The sequence below is a fragment of the Onychostoma macrolepis genome, chromosome 22 (assembly GCF_012432095.1).
Source record: "Onychostoma macrolepis isolate SWU-2019 chromosome 22, ASM1243209v1, whole genome shotgun sequence".
NCBI classification, from domain to species: Eukaryota; Metazoa; Chordata; class Actinopteri; order Cypriniformes; family Cyprinidae; genus Onychostoma; species Onychostoma macrolepis.
In genome coordinates, this window is record NC_081176.1 from 27,425,200 (window position 1) to 27,437,115 (window position 11,916).

An 11,916-nucleotide genomic window follows, 5' to 3' on the forward strand; every position below is an offset into this window, starting at 1 on the left:
TAGACCAAGTCCAACCCCACACACACACAAAAAAAAAAAAACATGGTTACTACTACCACAAATTTTATTGCACATTTACTGTAATGAATCCATGGTTCAGAAACCCTGTCAGTATTTAATCTCAATGTAAATGTAGAGAGAACATATTTTTCATTCATTTTACAAAAAAGGCCTTAATATCTCTGCATCCAACCACGGAAATAACGTTTAAATTCTGATCACACTGTAAAAAAGTGATGTTCCGTCTCAGTATTTTTTTTTTTTTTTGGATAAGTACATTTACTTAAGACAAGAATTTTCTGAGAAAATATCTGTTAGGCGCAGAAAAATCTACTTCATTTAAAGGGAAACATAGCTTTCATACCACAGTGAGCAATGTTTCATACTTAAAATATTTCAAGTATGAACTCACTTAATTTTGATAAATTTCTCAGAAAACAAGGATGTTTAGATAATTGTATTGGAAAACAAAATAACACTACAGACTTTCTGCTCTGATTTAAGACCTTTTTAATTACAGAAGTGTTTTAAAAAAAAAACATATTTTAAGTGAGCACAATGAAATCAAACTTTTGTACATTTTTTCACGCCATGATTGGGCAAGCTGTCACATTTTGTCACCTTTTTTTCAATTTATTCAAAATATAATATATATATATATATATATATATATATATAATTGTTGCAATTTTAGGAGTGTTGCAGCTTTGTTAACTTTAGATTTCAAAAGTATCCTTCTCAAATCAGGGTTGGTAAACAGCAGGTTCCCGCTGTGACAACTTACCCCATACAGTGTGAGTTAGGATTAACGTGTAAAAAGGAACTGTATATTTTTCCTGGAAAATATTTTTTTCAGTTGCCAAAACATTAAGGTATAAATCGAGAAATATAAAGTCCTTTCAAATGATCAAAATACCTGTATATAGAAATTTATCAAGAAAATCTGTAAACGTGTAGCAAACCAACTGCACTTTTATGTCAAAAATGAACCAAAAATAAACTGTACTCAAATTAATTTTAATACTTAATACTAATATATGTATATTTAATATACAGAACAAAGTAATGATAATAAAACAGTTGTTCAAAACATGCTGTTATATGTTTATATGAGAGAATGAGGAGAAATGTTTTCATAGACATTTACAGTTAATATATTACATGATAAATATACACTGTATATACTGTATTTACATCTTATGGAAATTATGAATTATTGCAAGATTGGTTAAGACACAAAACAAATTCAGTTATTACAAAATGCTGCAAGAAGAAGGGTATTTGGTGGTGTGAACTTTGTTTTCTCGCCCAAAAACAAAGTAATCGTAGTCTTTCCCACTGTAAGAGTAATATACATGAGTGAGAGGAACCAGCTCGATTGTCTGACGCTGTAAGAGAATAATAAAATGTCAATGTAACAGAGAATATTAGCCACAGAGTATATCATTTGTCGGATTCATTTGCGATCATAAATTGCTAACATTTTAACCTATAAAAGTGGAAAAATAAGTTTTAAACATCATTCTCAATCAAACAGACCTACACAACATTTTAAGGCGGTGCTTCCACCTGGTGGTCAAATGTGGAGCTGCATTGTCACAATCCTCTCTATTCAAATTTGGAAAGTCATTTATTTGTTGATTTTACCCATAATTCTGCTGTGCATTTAGCACACAATGCTGGCACAGTTTCTGCTCACCTGCTGCAGGATGCGGCTCACCGCTGAATATTTTAGCAGGTGATTCTGAATCGCTCCTTTTGAGGCATCGCAGATTTCCCGGTCAGGAAAGCCCTCTATCGGATAAACCTGCGAACAAGCAATGTGCTTGAATGTATAGGCTATACACATCTGTGTGCTGTACATATATATATATATGTATATGTACAGCACACACACACACACACACACAGGGGTTAAATTGGAATTTGTTATGTAGGGGTGCTCATTGGGTCTCTGGCTTTTGAGGGGTGCACATGTGCATGCAAAGCCTACAAAATCAATTAACAAACAATTAACAATTACATCAATTGACAAACTGTAAAATATAACAAGTTGAGAGAGCCGTCTGTTATGAACACTAAAATGCTGATCAAAACCATTTTAGATCTGGCAGTGTGCAAAGCTTTTTAAAATCTTTCAAATCAAATTTAAGACTTTTTAAGACCTGCAAAAATTAATTTAAAAATAAAAATGAATACCATATGAGCAGAGTAGGGCAATATCTATGGTAACATATTAAATTGTAAAATGACTGTAAAAACATGATTTAATTACAGTTGAGATACAGGTTTTCACAAAAACAAACAAACAAACAAAAAATATCTAAAATGATAAACCTCACATTAGTCTTTAAACCATTTTTTTTTTCAAGAAAAGAGACGGGTCAGAAGTATAAGTTATTATTATTATAGTAGCTGCGCGCTACTTTATCAGATAAAGCTGAAATAAATAAAATAATATATAGGCCTATTTAAATATCTGAGTTATAATGAATTTATCAGTTAATTAATGAATCAATGTATACCAGGAGATTTTCATCTACAAAGAACGCTTCTCCAGACACCTTCTCAAACTTCTTCAGCGGGAATTCAGGCACCCGGTTGGGTATAAACACAAACACCTGGTTCTTCCTGTGAAAGAGTGTTATGTTATGCACAGACAACCACGTAAAAACAAAGATGAACGGGCCAGATTATTGTGTAGAGCGAAACGGCAACTAAAACCGGAACTGAGATCATAAGAACTAGTAACGGACTGATGCATCTACCACAGACAGTGTTTCAGTAGCTTGACTCATACTTTCAATAAGCATAAAAAAAACACATGTAATGGCTCATTTACCATGTAACTGTAAGCTGTATGAAATGCACAAGGTTTCTGAAACTGTTACACGTGATGCAGCCTTTGTAACCCTTTCCATGACAAGAAACACATCTGAAAGAAGGAGGTGAGATATTTTTTATTATCACATGAGCATATAAAACACAGGTCAGTGGTCAGTTTAATCCTCAAATTACCTTTTTCTTCCTCTTCCGTGGCAGGTTGTACACCGTCGGTTGCGACTGTGACCAGAGCCGTGACAGAACATACAGCGAGTCTGAATTTGTTTTGGAGAAAACAGTCAGTAGGATGAAACATCGGCAGATGTTATTAACAGTGCTGTCAAAATGAATGCATTTTTCCAGTTTAACGACGGTAAAAATATTTAACGCAGGGGTGGAGCTAGGGTTGGCCACCCCACTCACGACTGCTGCTTCTGTCTTTTTTTTATTGACAAAAATTGTGTTTACTTAGACGTGCAGAATGTCTTTACGACCACATCGAACGGGAAACATTTCAGGCATGTGCTCCACTTCACCTCAGCGCCAGGCGCGATTCAAACGAGTATATTTCCTACTTGCTGAAGAGCACACGTAGCTAAATATGACATTTATTATAATGGGTTTATGTGAAGATTATTTTAAGTTAAAACTAAAAATGGTTATTTATTAAAGTCTGCACTAATTAATAATCAAAATTCACGTACCAGTCCTCGTCCTCGGCAGTGGGTACACCTCACTTTGCCGTTACCATGACAACGGTGGCAGGGCTGCAATGACAATGCACTGATGCAATCCGACAGGCATCAAAACATGAGCAAAATCTGACTTACGGTGCTAAATTAAGAGCAGGAGGCACATTAGGTAAGATACTCTTTATTTTGAATTGGTTTTGGTGGCAAGTTATAATATTTATATGAATATATGTTGTTTAAGGCATACCTTTATGAATGAAGAGTGCGGGACCCTGACTTTCTGAACGGCGTCTGTGAATTTGGGTGGGTAAGACACCTGGACGTGCCATGGTGGAGGACTCACTCCATTCTGAGGCCCATCCACACACTGACCTGAGTAAAAATATATTAATATGCTATTTTGATACCTTTTTTATTATAGTATTTGTGTCATCGGGCACCTGTGTGCGGCTCTGATTCCCAGGCACTTGATCTGGACTCTGTGAAAGTTTCCAAGCGGTACTGAAACGATACAGAACATATGGTCATGTAATTATTATAATATGCAATAATAATGCAGAAATCGTTCCAGATCACAAATGGATAATAAGATTTACACGGTAAACTGTAAAAGGCTTCAGCTCGTTGAAGATCAGATTTTTGGCAGGTTTGCTGCTGTACGTCCATTTTTTACCCACAAACTGGAGTAGAGCGTCTCTCGCTACATCCTCTGAGACGGTGGGCACCCTGTCAGTAAGCAAATAAGTAAATCTTTATGCATTGTGCCATTTATATATATATATATATATATATATATATATATATGTGTGTGTGTGTGTGTGTGTGTGTTCTCTCCTTAGCAAATATTGTATGAATATGTTTTTGTATTTGTAACTTCTTACAAAAAAATTATACTGAACAGTAAAAAGCAATATTGTACCTACATGACATTTGGAACTGAGGCATTCTTGTCATCTTCAGGTTTAGGGACAAAGTCTGGCGGAGGAGGACAGATTTGATCTGTACAGTCTACAAACAAGAACCCAAGTGAGAAAACAATAACGCAAGCATTTGAGACATAACTGTGTTATTAGGTCATATATGGCATACTATATTTACATGATTTTACAAGATGCCAAATATTATTTGACCAATACTGATGTTTTAAGCATTGTCTAACTGATATGCAAAGCAATTTAATTATTTCAGCATTTTCACACAATAATTAAATGGTTTACAAAAATAAAAAAATAAATAAAAACTCATGATTTAAAAAAATAATGTTATTTAGTTATATTTATTATTATAGTCCCTTAGTGTATATAACAGTGCATAATAGTGTCTAGTAATATTAGTGTCTTAATGATAGTAATTATTATTATAGTGCCTTAGTTTATTACGATAATAGTGTCTTATCAATAATAAGAAGATAGTCAGTTTTTTTATTTCAGTTTGAAATACGTAAAATAGTTTTAAAGATTAAAGTTTGAATGTTTTCTAGGCAATACAGTCTATCAGAAGAACAGACACAGAAAAACAGATCGCTGGGATACCTGGGGTGGCTTCTAGGGTGGTTGCTAGGGTGTTTCTAGGTTACCTGGGGTAGTTGCTAGGGTGTTGCTATGCGGTTGCTAGGGTCCTTGGGGTGGTTGCTAGGGTGTTGCTAGGGTACTTGGGGTGGTTGCTAAGATATCTGGGGTGGTTGCTAAGGTGTTGCTAGGCGGTTGCTAGGGTAACCGGAGTGGTTGCTAGGGTGTTGCTATGTGGTTGCTATGGCACTCGGGGTCGTTGCTAGGGTGTTGCTAGGCAGTTGAGTAGTATTGTAATAATAGTGTCATTATACAAATCATGATCAAACTGATTTTCGTCTTTGTTTCGAGTTGTAATTGTTTTCATTCTATCTTTGTATATGAGTGGTTCACATGAAAGATTTTCACCTCCACCCGTGTGTTCCTCATAGCCTGTTACACTGTCCAGCCAGCCTGGAGGCGGAGCAGACGGACCCTCCTCAGGAAGGTTGGGGTCAAAAGTGTCTGTAGCAAGAGAGAGAGAGAGATTATGACTTTTCTGATTTATTCAAGAGCAACATGTTCCTGAATCAACATCCTTTGTTGGTCCTGAAACAACATTACTATCAAACAGTCACTGCCTTAAACCAGAGACCGATTGTTTTCCCCAAGTAGTCCCATAATCATCATCCTTGTTTTTCTGGAACATCATCAGGGATCCTGGAATATTTATCAACCTGTTAGATTTAAGTGCCTTGAAAGAAAAAAAAAAACCAAACAAACAAAAAAAAACACACCTATTAAATGACTATACTCTGTTGACATGCACAGTACTGTTTTTTTTTTCTTTCCCACTTATGTCACCTCTGCAGTGAATGGGTGCCGTCAGAATGAGAGTCCAAACAGCTGATAAAAACATCACAATAATCCACAAGTAATCCACACCAGTCCAGTCCAGTCCAGTCCATCACAGTTAATGTCTTGTGAAGTGAAAAGCTGCCTGTTTAAAAGAAACAAACCTTTGCTTCCGTTTTTTATCCATAATATTGCTTTCTCCAGTGAAAAAGCCATCTCGTCTGAATCAGGAGGGAAATATACACAGATCAAGCACCGTTTAAAACAGTCTAAAACAGATCTAAACAAATATGTGTGAGAATTTAGATGTGAGAAAACTTTTTTCACTGGAGGAAGTTTTATTATGGATTAGCGACAATTTAAAGTTCAAATATCTAAACGATGGATTTGTTTCTTTCAAACACAAAGTTTTTAATAAGATGTTAATTGACGGACTGGAGTGGTGTGGATTACTTGTGGATTATTGTGATGTTTTTATCAGCTGTTTGGACTCTCATCCTGACGGCACCCATTCACTGCAGAGGATATGTTGGTGAGCAATTGATAAAAAGCTAAATTTCTCCAAATCTGTTCCAATGAAGAAATAAATGCACCCAAGGGTGGGTAAATGTTCAGCAAATTTTCATTTTGGGGTGAACTACTCAAAGACAAGTTGCATTGCTAGGCAACAGAATACAAACACATTTCTTAGCAATCAAGAGTTGGCAGCTGTTCATTAAGTCATTAGGGTTCTTTCCCTCAGCAGTGCTTGTCTGAATGCATCAGTGAGTTATATATACTTCACACAAACATCTTGTTACAGTCGTGAACAATGCCGCTAACAAGTGGATATAAATATCAGCTGGACTGGGTTTCCTTCAACAGAGATTGTGCTTCAGATTTAGCGTGAAGAATGGGCAAAATCAGGCTTGTATGCCAGAAAAACAATGCCCTCAAAATATACAGCAGCGATGAATGATGGGAGGTGCAGGTCGTCTCTGATACAATTCAAACGCTAATTTAGCAATGCACATTCATCAAAATTTTATAGCTATGAAAAATATGAGATTGTCCTTTGTGGTGAATGACCATGGTTGCCTACATTTAACTTTTTACTTCTGGTGATTGTATTTAAGCTTCAAAATCCATTAACGGTGTGTTCATTTGTGAAGATTAACATGTAAGAATCATAAACTTTTGTTGGTCACAAAGGTTATTTTCTGGAATAATCCACAAGCCAATGGAAAAATCTTATTGGGTTTTTGTTGAGGGGAATATAGAGTGACGCAAACTTCAGGTCAGCCTACAAATATACGTCATTACTGCAGCACTCAATGGCTCTGTCCCAACTGGCACACTTGAAGTGTATTTGCAGACTTGCGAAAGGTAAAAAACCCTGGGAACTAGTATTTCTAACATAGTCTGATGTCTAATAATAGCGTCGCACAAATAAAATGCACCTATAACCGAAATAAAACAATTGCTTCGGTCTAAATAAATTCAATTGGCCGTTGTGCCTTTAAAAACTGGTACGTGATTAATTGTGCTCCTACTGACAGACATGCGCTGACGCTTTGTGAAGCAGAGATCTATTTAGCAAACAGGATACGTTCAAATTTAAGATAACATTTAGAGTTAACAGTTTCAGATAGTAAATATTTCCTCGGAATGCATTTTTGCTCTTGCGATACATGAAAGTGTTATAAGTGAAGTTCAAAAAAGTTCAAGTAGATAACAGACAGTGTTATGCACAAGTTATACAATAAACACGTCTTACCTAAGATGTTTCAATGTTATTGCTGAAAAATACTATTTAAAAAGCTTTCATTTTAACTTTAGGGCTTTAAATATAGGACAAAGTTTGATCCAAAATGTTGTTCCAAACCTGAGCTTCACAAAAGAAGATATTTTGAAGAATGTTGGAATCAAAATAATTTATAGCTATTGGCTTCCATAGTATTATTAATATATATATATTTTTTTCCATACTATGGAAGTCAATGGCTACAGTCAACTGTTTGGTTACCAACATTCTTCAAAGCATCTTCTTTTGTGTTCAACCGATGATAGAAACTCATACAGGTTTGAAACAAGTGGAGGGTAAGTATGGGTGAACTGTCCCTTTAACTGTATTGAATGCAGACCTTAGTGTACTTCAAAAAAACAAAAAACAACAATAACAAAAAAAAAAAAAAAACACTTGCAGTTTGGATAAAAGGGCACTTAAAGAGAAACATTCATGTTTAACGCTTAAATAATATCAACGTTTTACTTTAAGAAGTAGATTTCAAATAATTATTTTAATATTAACGTGTCGTGTTTTAAAGAAGTAAGCTACACTTATTTTGATGTGTTGACATACTAAAGCACGTGTACTTGATTATATTTTAACTGTAGTGTGTTTTAACATTACATTTAAAGTCTAAATTGCAACTTCATTACAACTATTTTTAAATACATGACATTCAAGTTTCAATAGAAATTATAATAAAGTATATTTTAATGATAAATGCTTGTCAGTACATTCAGCATCATACATTAACCTCAAAGACAGTTTAAGTGTAATTATTAAATTTCATGTAAAAATGTACTTAATTTGGTCAAAAATCAACCTCAGGTTGTACTTATTGCATTTAATATAAATTTAAACTATAATACATGTTCAATTGATTGTAAATAGCATGCAATTTCATGTACATTCATTGCGACCTAAAAAAGTAACTAATTGCGTTACTTGGTTACTTTTAATGGAAAGTAATGCATTATGCTACATTCGCATTACGTATTCACATCTGGGCCGTGCTTTCGTGCTTGTTTTTAATATGAAAATTCTCAGGAGAGCTGTCAGTTAATAAGATGGAACCACGGATGGACTGTTTTGGCAATATTTTATATACTTTTCTGTGCCTTGACAGTGTAATTTACTTGAATGGGACAGTCACAAACCTCCCAGTTTTCATCCAAAATATCTTAAATTGTGTTCCCAGGATGAACGAAGCTTTTACGGGTTTGGAACGACATGGGGGTAAGTGATTAAAGGAGCCTGTCCTCCAACAAAAAACGACCCTATAGGTCATTTGTGCAAGCCCTTATTACGACCTATATTTACGTTTTAAAGTTAAGCGCCCTCTAGCACGCGTAAAAATAATGACAGTCTCGTGTTGCGTCTGTCGTCATGAAATGACGTATGACTGTCATTACCAATCAAAATGCGTGTTTATTTAATTGCAATATGTGGACTTTTTACACCGATCTCACAGTATTCGTACATATTTTACTAGGTGGCTAATTCGTACGAATGACCACACCTAACCCTACCCCTAAACCTACCCCTTACAGGGGTCATGCAAAATCGTGATTTTTAGTGCACATTTTACGAGCGCGTGCGTTCTCTGGGATCAAACCCATGATCGCATGATCACGTAATTACATATCGTCGTATAACGCAATGCTCTACCAACCGAGCTACACGAAACCCAATCTATGACGCAGATAAAAGAGTACAAAACATTAATATGAAAATGTCCTGTTGCCGATAGGGGCGCAATTGTAGCATACGCTCTGATGGGTCGTATTTCAGGGATTTGGACAAACGACCTATACGGGCGTATTGGTTGGAGGACAGGTTGGATTAAAGGGATAGTTCACCCAAAAATTAAAATTTGATGTTTATCTGCTTACCCCCAGGGCATCCAAGATGTAGGTGACTTTGTTTCTTCAGTAGAACACAAACAAAGATTTTTAACTCAAACCGTTGCAGTCTGTCAGTGAGTCAATGGGCACAGAATCTTTGGGAGAAAAAAAAAACATGCACAGACAAATCCAAATTAAATCCTGCGGCTCGTGACAATACACTGATGTCCTAAGACACGAAACGATCGGTTTGTATGAGAAACTGAACAGTATTTTTATCATTTTTTTACCTCTAATACACCACTATGCCCAACTGCCCTGAGTGCTTGCATGGCATCTGGTGCGTGACGTCTGTATGTGCTCTGGCGTAGTTTAGTTAACACTCCCGGATGAGTTTGCGCGAGCAAACGTAATCTTTTAGGTTGGTTTGGACTTAATCTTTAAGTCGGTTTGAACGATCAGGATAAGCGCAAGTAATTACCATTTTGATTAGCCGTCATACCCACAATCTCTGTGCACTGTGTAAACAATGAGTGACCTATACGCGTGACAGATCGCTTCCGGCGCTTGCGTAAACTACGCCAGAGCACATACAGACGTCACGCACTGGATGCCGTTACGCACTCAGGGCAGTTGGACATAGTGGTGTATTAGAGGTAAAAAATTATAAAAATACTGTTCAGTTTCTCGCACAAACCGATCGTTTTGTGTCTTAGGACATCAATGTATCGTCACGAGCCGCAGAGTTCAATTTGGATTTGTCTATGCATGTTTTTTTTACTCTCAAAGATTGTGTGCCCATTGACTTGCATTAGAGGACTGACAGACTGCAACAGTTTGAGTTAAAAATCTTCGTTTGTGTTCTACTGAAGAAACAAAGTCAGATAAACATCACATTTTCATTTTTGGGTGAACTATCCCTTTAATGACAAAATTTTCATTTTGGGGTGGAGTAACCCTTTATGCTTAGTTCTCAAAACACCATCATTTTTAAACACTTTTAGTTAATTATTTCCAAGTAGAAAATTACGTTTTGTTGAATCACATTAAAAATCTCTTTCTTGTCATTTAAAACTGGGAATAAAAATATTTTTGTTGATTCTTTTTTAAATAATGTTAATACTAATTGGGATTCTGCACTATTTGTTCATATAGTCACAAAAAAAAAAGCAAAGTAGCATTCATCATGTGAACTCATTTTGTGCAAAAAGCCAGCTTTCCTTCCTTCCATTGAAGTCCGTGAGGCCACTAGATAACTTGGATCATCGCGTTTTACACAATTAAAGCGCAGAAACTATGAAATTCTTACTCAGTTAAACTTTCACTCATGTAATGCGGGTCGAATTAATATTTAATATTAGGCTACAGCACTGAAAAGGTTCAGTTAAGTGTTTGCGTCAGTTTGTGTTTTTCGCTTTTTTTTCTTTTTAAAAAAAAAAATCAAAACAGACGTCCAAGAGACGTCCACGTGGTTGAAGACGCAACCGACAGCCGTCCAAGATCCTCAACAAAACTGTTATTTATTAAGTGTTTTACAAAGTGAATTTGATGAAAATGAGTTTAGCACTTTATAGCAGCTTTGTTCGAACAGAATGAACGTTTTTGTTGCGAAACGTTGTGCAAAAGGGATGATCTTTACAGTTTCTTGCGCAAATTTGGTGTAAGAAGTGAAGAAAACTTTAACGCAAAACAAATCATTTAAACTAAACTCTAAAAACGTGATATTATTACTTTACAATTTTAATATAATCACTTGAAATGTCTCGGGATATATTGAGTGTTATGTTGTAATGACTATAAATGTATTTTTTATTACTTTTAAAACATACTTTTTGTAGGATAAATTAATAGCCTACGTTTTTACTACATGCTACAGATACAAACCATTTCGTTTCTTGCAAGCTATTCTGACTAGATAATGAACGTAGTTTATCTTAAAGTAAAACTTTTAAGGAAATAAAACAACACCGTTATGCACGTATTTCAACAGTCATTTACCCACCTGTATCTTCGTCTTTGTCATCCATAACGCACAAAATGCTGGTGAGGTCTGTTTCACAATGATCTTGGTTGCAGCAGCGCTTCCCATTTATGTTTACTGAGAGCTTTTCCTCAGTTTTGAACTCTAAAAACTGGACAGTAATGAAGAAACGCCCACAATACTGTTCTGGCAGCCTGGTTTAATGAAGCGCGCATGATACAACTCACAAATTACAGAAGCCTTAAAGGTACAGTACACTCAAAATAAAGTTCTAAAATAACACAGCTACTCGCCTTCGAGTCGTTGCAAACACAAAATGACAAAACATGCAATGACCGACCGCGTCAGTCTTAATTTGCTCATACAGAAAAAAAGAAAGAAAGAAAGAAGAAGAAAAACATCCAATGAAAGTGGATGGAGGCTTATGCTGCCATTTTGAATAACATCTCAATTTGTGTTTTGTGAA

At 35.6% G+C, this 11,916-nt stretch overlaps 1 protein-coding gene across 1 annotated transcript; it reads right to left on the reverse strand.

The window, feature by feature from the left end:
• Window positions 1–46: 46 nt before the first annotated feature.
• On the reverse strand, window positions 47–11,817 carry ssuh2.1 (ssu-2 homolog, tandem duplicate 1). The gene is made up of 12 exons (XM_058761141.1): window positions 11,472–11,817; window positions 5,432–5,527; window positions 4,439–4,523; window positions 4,112–4,241; window positions 3,956–4,016; window positions 3,763–3,887; window positions 3,528–3,590; window positions 3,019–3,098; window positions 2,843–2,935; window positions 2,526–2,631; window positions 1,700–1,807; window positions 47–1,388 (listed from the first exon to the last, which is right to left on the reverse strand). The coding sequence occupies exons 1-12, from the start codon at window positions 11,494–11,496 to the stop codon at window positions 1,254–1,256; spliced, it is 1,107 nt and encodes a 368-aa protein (XP_058617124.1). The 5' UTR covers window positions 11,497–11,817; the 3' UTR covers window positions 47–1,253.
• Between the last annotated feature and the right edge of the window lie 99 nt (window positions 11,818–11,916).